At 32.0% G+C, this 12952-nt stretch overlaps 2 protein-coding genes across 4 annotated transcripts in view; one reads left to right on the top strand and one right to left on the bottom strand.

The window, feature by feature from the left end:
- The window catches only part of LOC123694293, a 43026-nt gene extending 30529 nt beyond the window's left edge, over positions 1 to 12497 (top strand). Inside the window, exons 7-12 of one of the 3 annotated variants that reach the window (XM_045639685.1) lie at positions 5929 to 6084; positions 6587 to 6736; positions 8758 to 8820; positions 9380 to 9529; positions 11117 to 11291; positions 11978 to 12497. In XM_045639685.1, the coding sequence (XP_045495641.1) occupies positions 5929 to 6084; positions 6587 to 6736; positions 8758 to 8820; positions 9380 to 9529; positions 11117 to 11291; positions 11978 to 12063 (780 nt within the window). In that variant the 3' untranslated portion in view covers positions 12064 to 12497. Of the gene's footprint in view, positions 1 to 5928; positions 6085 to 6586; positions 6737 to 8754; positions 8821 to 9379; positions 9530 to 11116; positions 11292 to 11977 lie in introns of all 3 variants that reach the window. The other 2 variants (XM_045639684.1, XM_045639686.1) reach the window with 2 other exon arrangements.
- On the bottom strand, positions 1226 to 1938 carry LOC123694313. The gene has a single exon (XM_045639714.1). The coding sequence runs from the start codon at positions 1900 to 1902 to the stop codon at positions 1513 to 1515; it is 390 nt and encodes a 129-aa protein (XP_045495670.1). The 5' UTR covers positions 1903 to 1938; the 3' UTR covers positions 1226 to 1512.
- Positions 12498 to 12952: the final 455 nt, after the last annotated feature.

Raw genomic sequence — 12952 nt, 5'->3', positions numbered from 1 at the left:
ATCTCATGGATACCCATTGTGCATTGTTTTGAATTCCTATAGATTTGTTGAGGAAAGTTTTTTAAAGCTTACAAAGCAATTACAATTTTATTAACGCTACTAGAAAACCAATAAACCTTGCTCACACAATGTTATTGTTATTTGGATAATCTGGCAATATCATATATACCATTTTCGATGTTCTATCCATAGGTATCTGTAGCCTTGCTTCTGTATTATTTAACTCATTATAATATGGCCCTTGATTGTAATGTGTTCTCGGCTCAGGTTTTTATTTGTCCTGAAGAACAACGCTCACAAAAAGTTTTAAATCACGTACTCTGTTTTTGCTATCGTCTGTTTTGTTCGTAACTAAATGATAAGTATAGAATTGACGAATGAAATAATAATTTCGTCTCTTTGGATGAGTTGATCACCTTGACAATTGGTATCGGGATTAGGAAGTAGGTACTTAATTTTGATACGAATTTTTAAGTATTTTGTACAGATTAAATGGTAGTTTCTGACTTCGTTACGGTTATTACATAATTTCAAATGGCAATATTTTAGTTAATAGTTCGTGGCTTAAAAACTTATAGTTATTTGATAGATGATATTTATTTCAAATGATATTTGTATTTATTTATTGTTGTATAATGTACAAAAGTATACAATTAGTAGCTCGTTTACCTTGGAAGCAATAATGTATTCTAAGATTCATTTATTAATGATGCAAGTGCTTATGTTATATAATTAGCATAGATGTTATTGGACCGTAACACCGGCCGGTTCTTCCCGTTTTTAAACAATAGTTTGGGACTCTGTGACATCGATACAGTTGAATGCATCCAATGCATCAAACAGGCCTCCTCATTAAAGTCATATTTATATGTCCGTTACTTAGTAACATGATAGGTCCATTTTCTGTAATATCCTTACGGTCATTACGAGCAAGTAGCACGGCCTTCACCGTCTATTTAAATTTAACTAAGTAAAATATTTCTTACTTCGGTATAATGAAAATATAATTATATCCTTTACTCAAATTGAAGCTAGAATCTGTTATTATCTTGATTATCGCCTCAGTAATTTCGTAACCCACAACTATTTATTAATTTATTGACTGAGGAGTTTAAATTGTTTTTCACTAGGTAGGTATATTTTTTATTTAATTGTCTTCTGGTACATCTTTTAGACACATTAAAATCAACACTTTTTGCGTTTAAGCTAAAATAAAACCAATTACTATAAATATGTTAACGTATAATTCTTATATTGAACACCTATACCTACACTAAAATATAACATATTATAATATCACTAAATAGTCGCTCTGTTGATAGCTGACAAAGAGCAAATATCAAACAAAACCTGAAGTGTTCGATCACAGCCACTTTACATAAACAACAGAACTAGTCTTAAGGGTGTGCACACGCAAACATTGGAGATGCGCTGGAGACGCAACGGGTCCTGTGTTTGAATAACTTTACTGCAGCCTTGACATTTGGTGGCGCGGCGCTTGTCTTACGGCCACTAGCCCCAGCGACGAAATCTATTATACCGCGGCACCGGCAGATACGGGTACCTCGCAGGCACGTTCACATTCTCTAAATTATATCCACGCCTTTGCCTCACTAGCTCCCCATTTTCCAATTTCCTAAGTGGTCGCACGATTTTCACTACATTGGATTCTAAAATGACATTGTCAGCCGCTAGCGCGTCTTCGGGTCTAAGTTTTGTTATAAGTTTCGATTTGGTTCTCTGTTTGTTTATATAGTCTTCGTTGAGGATGAAATCGTGAAATTTGGGCACTTGTTTGTATCTCGTACCGTCTATTTCTCTTTCGTATCCGAGGCGGTCCCGCGGGCTCACTGCGAGCGCGGCCGCCGAAAGCGCAACGAGCAGCGCGAGATACGCGTACATGATTCGATGTGTGTGGAGTGTTTGAGCCGCGCGCGCCATCCACACTTTTTATATAACCAGCGATCAATAATATACGGTCCCAATTTGAAGATATATTTTTGTGCTTATTATAATCCAGACGGCAGACGCTCATGAACTTGGTAGGCTATTGTACAGAAGCCGATATCCGACGGGATTTGGGGCCACCATACTTTCATCGCAGACATTGGTTGTATTTTTAGTTGTAATAAAATTATAGGTATATGCCCAAGAACCTTGTTCCACTTCTTATTCTTCATTACTCTAACATTTACAAGGCAATTATCACACGTGTGCGGTCAGCATAGATTATATCATGACATATATTTAATACTAAATGTATATTTCCAGCCGTAGTATTGGAAATTATAGAGCATTTGTCTTATGATAATTTATCGTTTTAACTAAGTATCTTCAATAAACTTAAGCTCTCTTTTATTTCTTCAACTTTCTGCCGAAAACAGCATTTGAGTAAATGTCTAAAAATTTTAGAGATAAAAATAAGCTTGGCACTAAACAATGGTGAGGTTTATATTCATATTTGAAACCACAATGGAAAGTGCTTAATTTTAACAATGTGAACAGAAGGTTAGCAATTTATTTCTTGCTCTGGTTGCAGGCTTAGGTATAACTAACTTGCCTATATTTACATATTTATATTTATTTCAAAGGAGAATTTACATAAGTTTATACTACGACGTAGTTCAAGCTTTAATGCTTTAAAGTGATTCATGCGATTATATTAAAAATGGTAACATCAACCATCCATCATATAGTTGATGGTATGAGCTTAATTTGCTCTGTGCATGACCATTTTAAATTGCTCATTTATTGCTGAGAACTTAGAACACGATTTATTCAAGGATTTAAAGCACTTATAAATGTAATTCACATGTACGTTCGCAGATATTCGGGATACATACAAACATAATTAACCATTGTGTTTACGTAAGGTGGAGTATATTTGATTATTATCAACGCTGTATTTTGGCTGACTCCGCATACTTAATTCGATTCTTATAATTCTGGTTCATTGTTACAATGGTAACAAACTTCGCTATTTAACATTCTCGTAGCGTAAATCTTTATTATCATCAGCGTCTGAAGTCTATCCACATGTTAAGGAACTGAAAATACGAGGTCGACTTCAAAATGTACATAGAAAACATGAATACAGGAAGCAAACATCTTTTTTTGTTTGGCCTTCCAAAATAAAATTTGCCGGCGATTACATAAACCTATAAAGCGACATTTTACTAAATCTGACGCGTAAAAAAATCGAGAAAGTGAAAAGCAATATTAATATTGAATCCTAAAATATTGAAACGTAAACATGCAGAGTGAAAGAAGAAATCGACGAAAGTAGATAGGCCATTAATGTTGAATTTATTATCCAAAGTCACATCGAAAAGAAACATGTAAATGAGCTGTGATATTGAACGGATGTGTCTTGTTCATACTTTCGATACAAGGATGATATACTCCAAGATCCAACCATAATATTTTTGTTTTAAAACCGGTTGAGGTTTATTTGTATTAATATGCCGGCTTTTAAATAAAGCGAGAGTGGCATTGGTCCCGACGGATCTTAACGGATGCAACAAAATTACGGAAATTTGTTAAAAAAGTAATCGGAAACGGTATGTTAATTACGGTATATACATCTCATCTAATTTATATAACTGCCTTACGAAGGTCATGATATATGCTGGTAGCTTTTCGATAGCGTACCTACCGTTAAATAATAAATTATGTTAAAGAGTTAAATTGTACTCTCAAAATATCTTCATTCAATTTAAGTTTATGTTTGTTACCGTCATAATTATAATTTGATAAATTAATCAACCAGATTTTGTACTATACTATGTAAAAATCTATACTACAGTATAATATTACAATATTATAAAGCTGAAGAGTTTCTTTGTTTGAACGCGCTAATCTCGGGTCCGATTTGAAAAATTCTTTCGGTGTTAGATAGCCCATTTATCGAGAAAGGTTATATAGGCTATATATCATAACGCTACGACGAACAGGAGTGGAGCCACGGGGGTGAAACCGCGCGGAACAGCTAGTATATCATATACAATATACATAAATTAAAATCACCTTAAATTAAATGTAAAGTAGAAACGTTTTTGTAGATTTATAGCCTTATAGGGTAGATTCAACATCATCTAATAAGTACTAGGTAGTTATGATTAATTTAATACTTAAAGGTCATACTTATTTAAAATTGTAATTTTGATCTTTTACTTCAAGATAAAAAAGGATATCATGCATCCTTTATTTAAAATAATATTGCACGCGTAAGTTCTTAATTGGAAATTTTAATTGTATTAAGAAAATATGTTACACCGGTTGTTTACAGCGCGACAAAAGAGTTATTAATAATTAAAATATATTCATGTTTTTAATAAAATTGTAGACGCAATATACAGAAGCAGGAACGTATCAACAATATAACAATTAATTATGTTACGTGGACAATACAAAGAGCCACCTCTTCCGTGTTTTTATTTCGTTCCGCATCAATCAATGGAGTGTTGCTTGAATATTAATAAACTCGATCTAATCAGCCTATCATAATTCATAACTAAGGTTTTATCAATACGTTCCTACCAGCAAGAATATTTATTAAAGACACTTATTGAAAAAACTTATAAAGTAGATACATAAGCATGTATAAAGCTTTTGTCGTTTTTATGGTAAATATTTCGTTAAATATTAAAGAAATATTTACATAATAATTTTCAACTTTCTAACTAACCATAATCATAATATCATAAATCATCTACAAAACGTATTTTTGTAGGACGTCGCACGGAAGTAAACAATAACAAAAAAAGTTGATCGATGCTATTATTTAAATCATGGTTTATTCAAAAAAATAACATTGTTCGTTTTTTACTTGGCACAAAGAACTCGGTTTAGATATCTGTAATAATATATTGTGCAAATTGCTATCGAAAATAACAGTAATTTTCATCTCACGTAGAGCACGCCGCGATGCCTTTGTTTTTACTCACTCGGGTCATTGATTCGGTATTGGCGTTGACCAGTGATGTGCGATCGTATGATGTCAACATGAGCACTGCGTTTGCACAATAGGCGAATGTTTTATTCATACGACCACGCTGTATACTTTTATTATCCTTTGTTCTCTATAATTTCATCTCGAATAACTCTAATAAAAAGGCAATCAATTCAACTGTAAAAATTTCCGTGTATCTTTCACGAAACAGCCGATTGTTCTATTTGTTCAACATGTTAGGGAAATACATGACAAATAAAATAATGTATTGTGAACCTTGTTATATTTGGCGAACAAACAGTTCGTATGTTGCCGTTTCGTACAGATATAACAATCCGCTTTTGATTAAACGGATAAAGGCAAATTGAATACTTAATCCAAAATCAACTAACTCTTCTAGTAAATAATAAAAAATAATGGCTGTAATAATACGCGGATTAATGGCGACTTGTGGGATAGCTATCTAAATATTTTGATACACGTTAATTTATTTAAAATTTTGATCATTTGATACTATAAAAATAGTATATATTATATCATCTTCGTTATTTCATAGAAAGTAACCGTAATCTTTATGAGAATCAAAATAGCAAAAAGTGAAAATGCTTTCTAATGATAATGTTATTCAAAAATAATATTTTCATTAGCATAATATCTACTGTTGTGCTAAATAAAGTGGAACGATAAACGAACTTTGATTAAATCTTAAGGACGGATGTACCTATGTGTTTTTTGTAATACATAGTTTGTTTTAATAATAACTCTAACAAATTTAACATATAAAATATTAAAACAACAATTGCTTAATTAACATTTGTCGAAAAGCTATTATATACATTAGACCTTTCATTTATACTTATGTAGAGCCACTGTAGAGCTTACGGCCCTACATAACCGTAAATATTATTATCGAAATAGTATTAAATAAAATAAAATTTAACTCAATCTTATAATTATAATAAATTCCTTGTCAACAGATGCCATGGGATTCCTCAGAGGAACAGATGGGTGGACCCAGGGAGATGCGTATTCACGTGCAGAGAGTAATGGCCATCCCAGCGAACATGCCCCCGTCTGAGAACATGGGACCATTCGCACCCCCTCCACCACCACAGAACCAGGAACAACATGAGGTAAAGATTACTCTATTATTGCCTAATTACTTAAGTCGGTCAGAATGTAACAGCAAATACATTGAATATTTTTAGACTGTACTTAGGTCGGTCAGAATTGAGCAGTAAATAGGTACATTGTATAATAAGTATATGTTTATAAGTAGGTACTTGTTTTTTCATGGAGTCAAACAGAGAGCATGTTTTTGCATAAATATATATATTTTATCCAAATCAAGATCTTATTTAAAGCTACAATATTTATGTAGGTATTTTTAGGATATGACGGAAAAAGCTCGGCACATAGAAGAACTTTGGAGTTCTTATTTCAAACTTTCCTTTGTTACATACTAAACTCTATAATTTAAAGTACACTCGTTCTTTAAATTATTTAATTTATGCACTTATTAATGTCGACTTTGAAACCATTTAAAAATAATCGAAGCGCAGATAATTAACAGTTGTATCAGTATTCTAGTATAGTATCATATTAGCTGAAGTTGTATTTTATAAAATTTCTCAGCAACGTATGTACCCCGAGGAACAAATGCCCGTACCCCGCGGTATGCGTGTGATTGCCGTCCCCGCGCCCCACAACATGGCCCCCACTGCTGAGGTCATGGGACATTTCGCACCTCCACAACAGCAGAATCAACAACAGGACCAAGATGAGGTAATGTGGAAATTGAGAATAGTTTATTTATTTTCGTATCTAAAGAAATAGATTTTATTATCTGTGAAACCCTTGCAAGAGAAATCATTTGTATATCTAACTAATTATTGTTACTATACTTTTTCTTCTTCGTTGTTAATAATATATAAATAATCAATTCCAATACTAAAATAGCAATAAGATTGATTTAGCATTTCTGCTAAAAGCTTGTCCAACCAATCGAAGGATTGTTTTTGTATTGGCATGCAGATACGAGATTGATAGAAAAACATACAATAATCGACGATTGATCTAATCCTAGATAGACGATACCTAGAGCTACATTATTAATTTCGGGCGTTAATTAGATGTTCGTGTAATCCAGGCATTACAGGTTGATCCTATAGATATTACACAATATCATATGTTTAAACCATACCACATACATCGAGTATGTATATGTTTTTAATTTCAATATAAATGGGCACAGGGCAAGATATTTAATATTCTCATACTCGAGATACTCAGACAATTTTACATGCCAAAATAAAAATTGTAAATCAAATTTTATCAATTTATGCGATTTACTTTATGTACAAAGCTCGATGTGCACAAATCTCAATATAAATCTGCTATTTTTGTCATTGCTTTGTATTTTTTTTCTGAAAATAGGTATCTATTTATGACTATTCTGAGAATTTTAGCATACATTATCAAAGCGTGTGTTGTATTTATGTATTGAAATGGAATATTTGGTGATAAAATCGCTAAAAGCATCGTTCAGTTATCTATAATCCACATCAAAGTATACCTAGTTCTATAATTACTACTTTTAAATAATGGTAACTAATGGTGGCAACACACACACCTATATATTATTTTGTACTTTGTTCTATAAATTAAATTATAAATATATAAAGGAATTTAATATATTTTTTAAAAGAGTAATATAAAAAATGAATGAAAGACAAATACTCATTGATTGACATTATAAAAGGTCAAAGCTCCTTACGTATGTTTGATGATGGTTTCGCTAAAGATTTTGTCGCGAGCGTTTATTTTAAGGCTTTTCTAAGGTATCAGTATGTTTCATAGAGTGGGTGCCATTTGATTTTACATAAAAAAAGTTATAAGTATTCATCGACTTAAGTCTCACAAGATATTACATAAGTACATATATTCAAACATATACATAGTATACCAATGTACAACGTAGGCAAGCTTATAAGTCCAACGCGTGTATCATATTATATTTGTAAATATGTATGTTAATGACTTTTTGATCGGAAGGTGAAGGAACTTTTCTGTTGTTTCGCATATTGGCGTTTTAAAGGAATCGGATGCTTTGTACACGAGATATTTACGTATAAGTTGTCTGATGGTTATCGCAAGACGTTTACTTGATATAGAAAGGTGATAATTGATAGGTACAATTTCCATTATTTTATAGCTAGATGACCCTGTGAAAGTGAGCTTTATTATTGCTTTTTCTATTTTTATAAGCTACTATATTCATTAACTGTTAGAGTGAACATAACAATATGCTAATTGATAGAGACGTTTCTAGTTGCGTGGTCTAAAACCGACCGATTTTAGCATTATGGAAATGTATAACTAGAGGTATCGAAAAAATATAGTAATTAATCAAATATTAAGTTAGCAAAAGGACTATAAATTTAGTATACACATTCAATCTAAATCCTAGTCTATGTGTGCGCTTATATATTGGTAACTGTGTAGTCTGTGTAAACTTATCAATTATTATTAATAAGGACCTATATAAGAATATCAATAATTTGTATTTGAAAAAATAAACTTCGTTCTCTAATTTAAAATATACAATAAGCACTTAGTGTTTAATTAAAAACAGACGAAACCACAAACCGATTTAACCGTTACATATGAATACGTATGTCAGATGCAATTTCACTGGAACTCGATACAGTTCATTAATAAACTCAATAGTTCCAACATTACTGGAGCAATAAATTTTATGATCCAAAGCGGTTTTTTAATATGTATTAATTAATTTTTTACAGCAGCCCGCTGTCCTTCATCAGTTCGTACCTCAAACGGCCCCGACACAAGAATTAGAACAACCTGAGGTAATTATATCAATCGACCATCTTCAATTCGGGTTTTCTTCTTTTTATTGCTATGGTTTTTAACGTTTTGCATATTAAATGTTTATACAAGAATGAAACTTACCTAAACCATATTGTTTTAATATATAAAATATTAAATAAAATAAATATTAAATAGAGTCAAAACTTCAGAAACTTGTAAGATATAAACATGTCACGTTGCAACTAATGAGCAAGTTTTCTAGGAAATTGCGCTCGCATTTCTTCTGAAATACATAATATTACATTCTTGTTAAATTCTTCGCATGTGATGCAGATAATAAAAAGGAAAAGAAAATGAAGAGAGGGAAATGGGTCGTTTATTTGATATTATGTACAACTAAATGGATGTTACATCTCTACTTATCCATCTATTCAAAATAGTTTATTGCAATAAAATACGTCTATCCTACATTTAAAACCCGACTAGTAAAAATACTTATTACGTTATAGTTTTATAAATCCACTAAGAAATAATAGCATCTACAATTCAGCAACCTCGACCTTAACTCTGAGCGCTAATACATACAAAATAATATAGGTACAGAAAATGCAAATGGAAGGCAGCCCAGTACAAATGAATCTGCCGTACGACCTCACTCAGGACGACCTCAGAATGATCCACCGCACCGCGCAGGACGCCATCGCCAATCAGCGCCGCGAACAGCAGATCGACAACGACATGCAGGAGGTGAACTGAAAACGCATTTACATTTCAGTCGCACGCCGACACTGTTACATGATACACGCATATAACACATTTTAGATTTAGTCTAGGTGCCAGGTGGTAAAGTAAATGTTCATACATTATTAGAGTATAGCAAGCTAATTCACACGCTATTAAATGCAATCATATTTTGAAAATCGGAAAAAGTATTTGGACATTTCTTTATTGAATTAGCATGTCGAAAACTGTACAATTTAAGCAATTAAAGTTTTGTTAGTATTATTGTCTAATTAAAAGAAATGAAATTAGATAAGTATAAAACAAAAACTTGTTTGATTGGTTAAAGCGTTATGTTAAATATTAATCTAAACAAGATGATCTATTGAATGTTTAACAATATACCTAACACATGTTAATATTATATTCATCAACTTAGATTTCATACAAACACATGATACAGTCCCAGCGTTTATATGATAGAAATAAACCTGCTCTAATTTTTTTCTCATTTAAAAAGTAATTTACTTTTATTACCGCCTCATTAAAAAGAATGAGCCATGAGTTTCACCCAGAAATTCCGTAGAAATATCTCCTCATTGATGAGAGTTGGCATGATGTCATTTATAAATCCTTTATCTTACTAAACAAATCTACCACACATTAATTGGATTGCTTTTTAGATAATTTAACACATTCGCTGATAAGTTATTATTAGTAATTAGTTAATTACTTTTTTGCACTTTTTAATAGATAACAATGCCCTTTGTTATTATTATATTGAGATCACTTACCTGCAAATGTAATGCATTGGAAAATTTTGATATCTTTGATGATCGATAGATGATAATAACATCGTAGAATTTATTCCGCTCACAGGGTTCCGTGGTTTCTACATCGAAAAATCCGAATATCGTGTACATCGACCTCTATAAAATAAATCCACGTATGCTGTTAAAGAAATCCCTCATAAGTGGGGTCGCGAGGGAAGATGTTATAATTTACTTATTTATATCGTTCAGTAAAATGGATGAAGATGTACGGATTAAACCACCCACCGCGCTGAATGATTTTATTGAACGTTTAGATGCTTAGTAACAGAACAGGCCCGGGTTTTCCTCAATAAACTAAAATTATATAATAAATAATACAGATTCTATTAAACCATTTTCAGGAAGCGTTTTATCCTTATCTATATAAACGGTAGGCCAACGGTAGGCACATATTTAGGTAGAGCACCGTGTTACTTTATGTGACAAACACCGCTCAATAACATGCACCACGTTTTATCTGGGAGCTTTATATAAAGAAATTTTAAGAGTTATTGTTACGTACTTTTGTTTCCTCTATTGTTACAAAGTTTTGTTGTTAACGTAAACTATGTCAGTAATTTTTTATGATCACCAATAATACAGATGTAATATTAAATCACTTTTATGTGAACATATTACCTTATGAACTACTTTTAATTAATATAAAGATTGGGTTTAGTTGTTAAGTCATTAAAATTCTTCGTTTAATTGTTAAAAAGTTTCTGCCACAAAAAAGATGCTCTCACAATAAAACCCGTGTTACATTAACTATTAAGTCATAACAGTAAACATGGTAAAACAGCGTCTATTCCAGGTGAAGACGATAATGAACACTTTGGCGGCGGCCGCGGAGGCGGAGGCGGAGGAGCAGCGCGGTGAGGAACATGAGGACTCGTACGCGCAGGACGCGCACGCACAGGCGCCGCGTGCCCCGCGTACGCTGTTGCTGCCGCAGGACATGGACGGCAGGCCACATTGTGAGTTACCTTTTTAATTAGACTATATGTATAGTAATTTGGACAGTTTAACTGGAATTATTGTTTTATAAAATGATTTGTAGGTCAGTGTTCAATCAGTTATACCTTAGTCTTCACCTCAGGTACAACCGATTACTTATTTTCTTTCTTGGTCTTTAATACTACACCAATATGCATGGGTCCAGCGTGCTCTACGCACTCTCTAATTTAAAATTTTCGTTTTATGCAAGTATGTTTATGATAATGGTTAATTTGTCTCTAAAGTGCTATTAATCTGAAAATCTTTTGACCCATTGCAACTCATTTAATAACAAAGGAAAAATACCAATCTTAAATGAAACACGGCAATGTGCAATACCGACTAGAAAAAAGTACAGCTATTCTTATTGCAATTGTGTATGATAATAATTAATAACTAATCAGATAAATAAATAATTAATTAAATTATGTGTTAAAGTATTCTAAATTTTTTCAGGATATATCGAACATAATCATAACACTTTTATCTATAATTTTTCAAAGTTAATTATATTTTTAACATAACCTGTGATGTTGTAAAATTAAAGAATTTATGAGGACTGTGGATAGCATCTTATTCATTTAAGGAGCACGACACGATGTGTAACGCACCAATACTATGTTTTTAACAAAAGAAATAAAAAAATAATGAAATAAACTTGTTTCAGACATGCAACCGCGTTCGGTTCGCAGCGTGGACGCGCTTTTGAACCAAGAGAAGCGCGTGAAGCGATGCGCCTGCAGCTGCGCCTAACCAACGCGCATGCGTACACCGTCGTCAGACATTCCGTCCATCATCGCTAAATTACAATTTTGTTATAGTTTTAAATGGTTTCGGTAACAGTTTGTAAATAAAGATGTTGACACACAAACGACCGGTGGTGTTTAATTTTTAAGAATTGGCTGTTAATAATCTCTATCGACCATTCTCATTCAGTATTTTAGAATCGAATATTTATAGATGTAGTGATAACTATAAATCGTTTTTAAATATAAATATAGAATTACTTGTTATTGTAATAACTGGGCGTTTAAATTGTAAAATATTTTCAATTCGCCGGTATTAGGTATTTCGTTGTCGTAACCATGTTATAATTAATTACCTACTTTTGTGATCCTAAATTAAATTTTTATTAGTTTTAACACTGCTGTGTTTTAATCATTTTCCATAAACCTTTTTTATCCGAATTTGTCTTTTATTTCTCACCCTTATTAATATTTATTACCCTTATGTTATTCTTAAGTTCATCTTAGTTGTTCAAATACTGACATTAAGGTACAAAATATATAAAAATAACATTTTATTTAATTACAGATAATATCTAAAAGAAAATAAAAAGCTTTAGTCTGTCTTACACACAGCTCAAAAAATTGTTGAACTTTTTGTTAAGTTTATCGACAGGTTACAAATTAAATGTTAACCTAATAGCTGGTATCATTCCTAGTAGGTAATATGCAGTTATGATAATTACAACCATAGTAATCTAAATAACAAGACACTTACATTTCTATGATTACAACATTCAATCAAGCCAACAATTGAACAGATATCGGTTCATAAACAAACATAATAAAATGTTATTATGGTCAAACTAATGGCTTTTTCTAATCTTATCTGCTACTACCTAGTGCAAAAATTATAG

This window comes from Colias croceus, chromosome 9 (genome assembly GCF_905220415.1).
Source record: "Colias croceus chromosome 9, ilColCroc2.1".
NCBI classification, from domain to species: domain Eukaryota; kingdom Metazoa; phylum Arthropoda; class Insecta; order Lepidoptera; family Pieridae; genus Colias; species Colias croceus.
Note: the sequence above shows the minus strand (reverse complement) of the source record. Positions and strands in the feature narration are given on the sequence as shown.

What these genes read in the sequence shown, in the direction of transcription:
- LOC123694313 (XM_045639714.1), bottom strand. Translation starts at nt 1,902, where the DNA reads ATGTACGCGTATCTCGCGCTGCTCGTTGCGCTTTCGGCGGCCGCGCTC.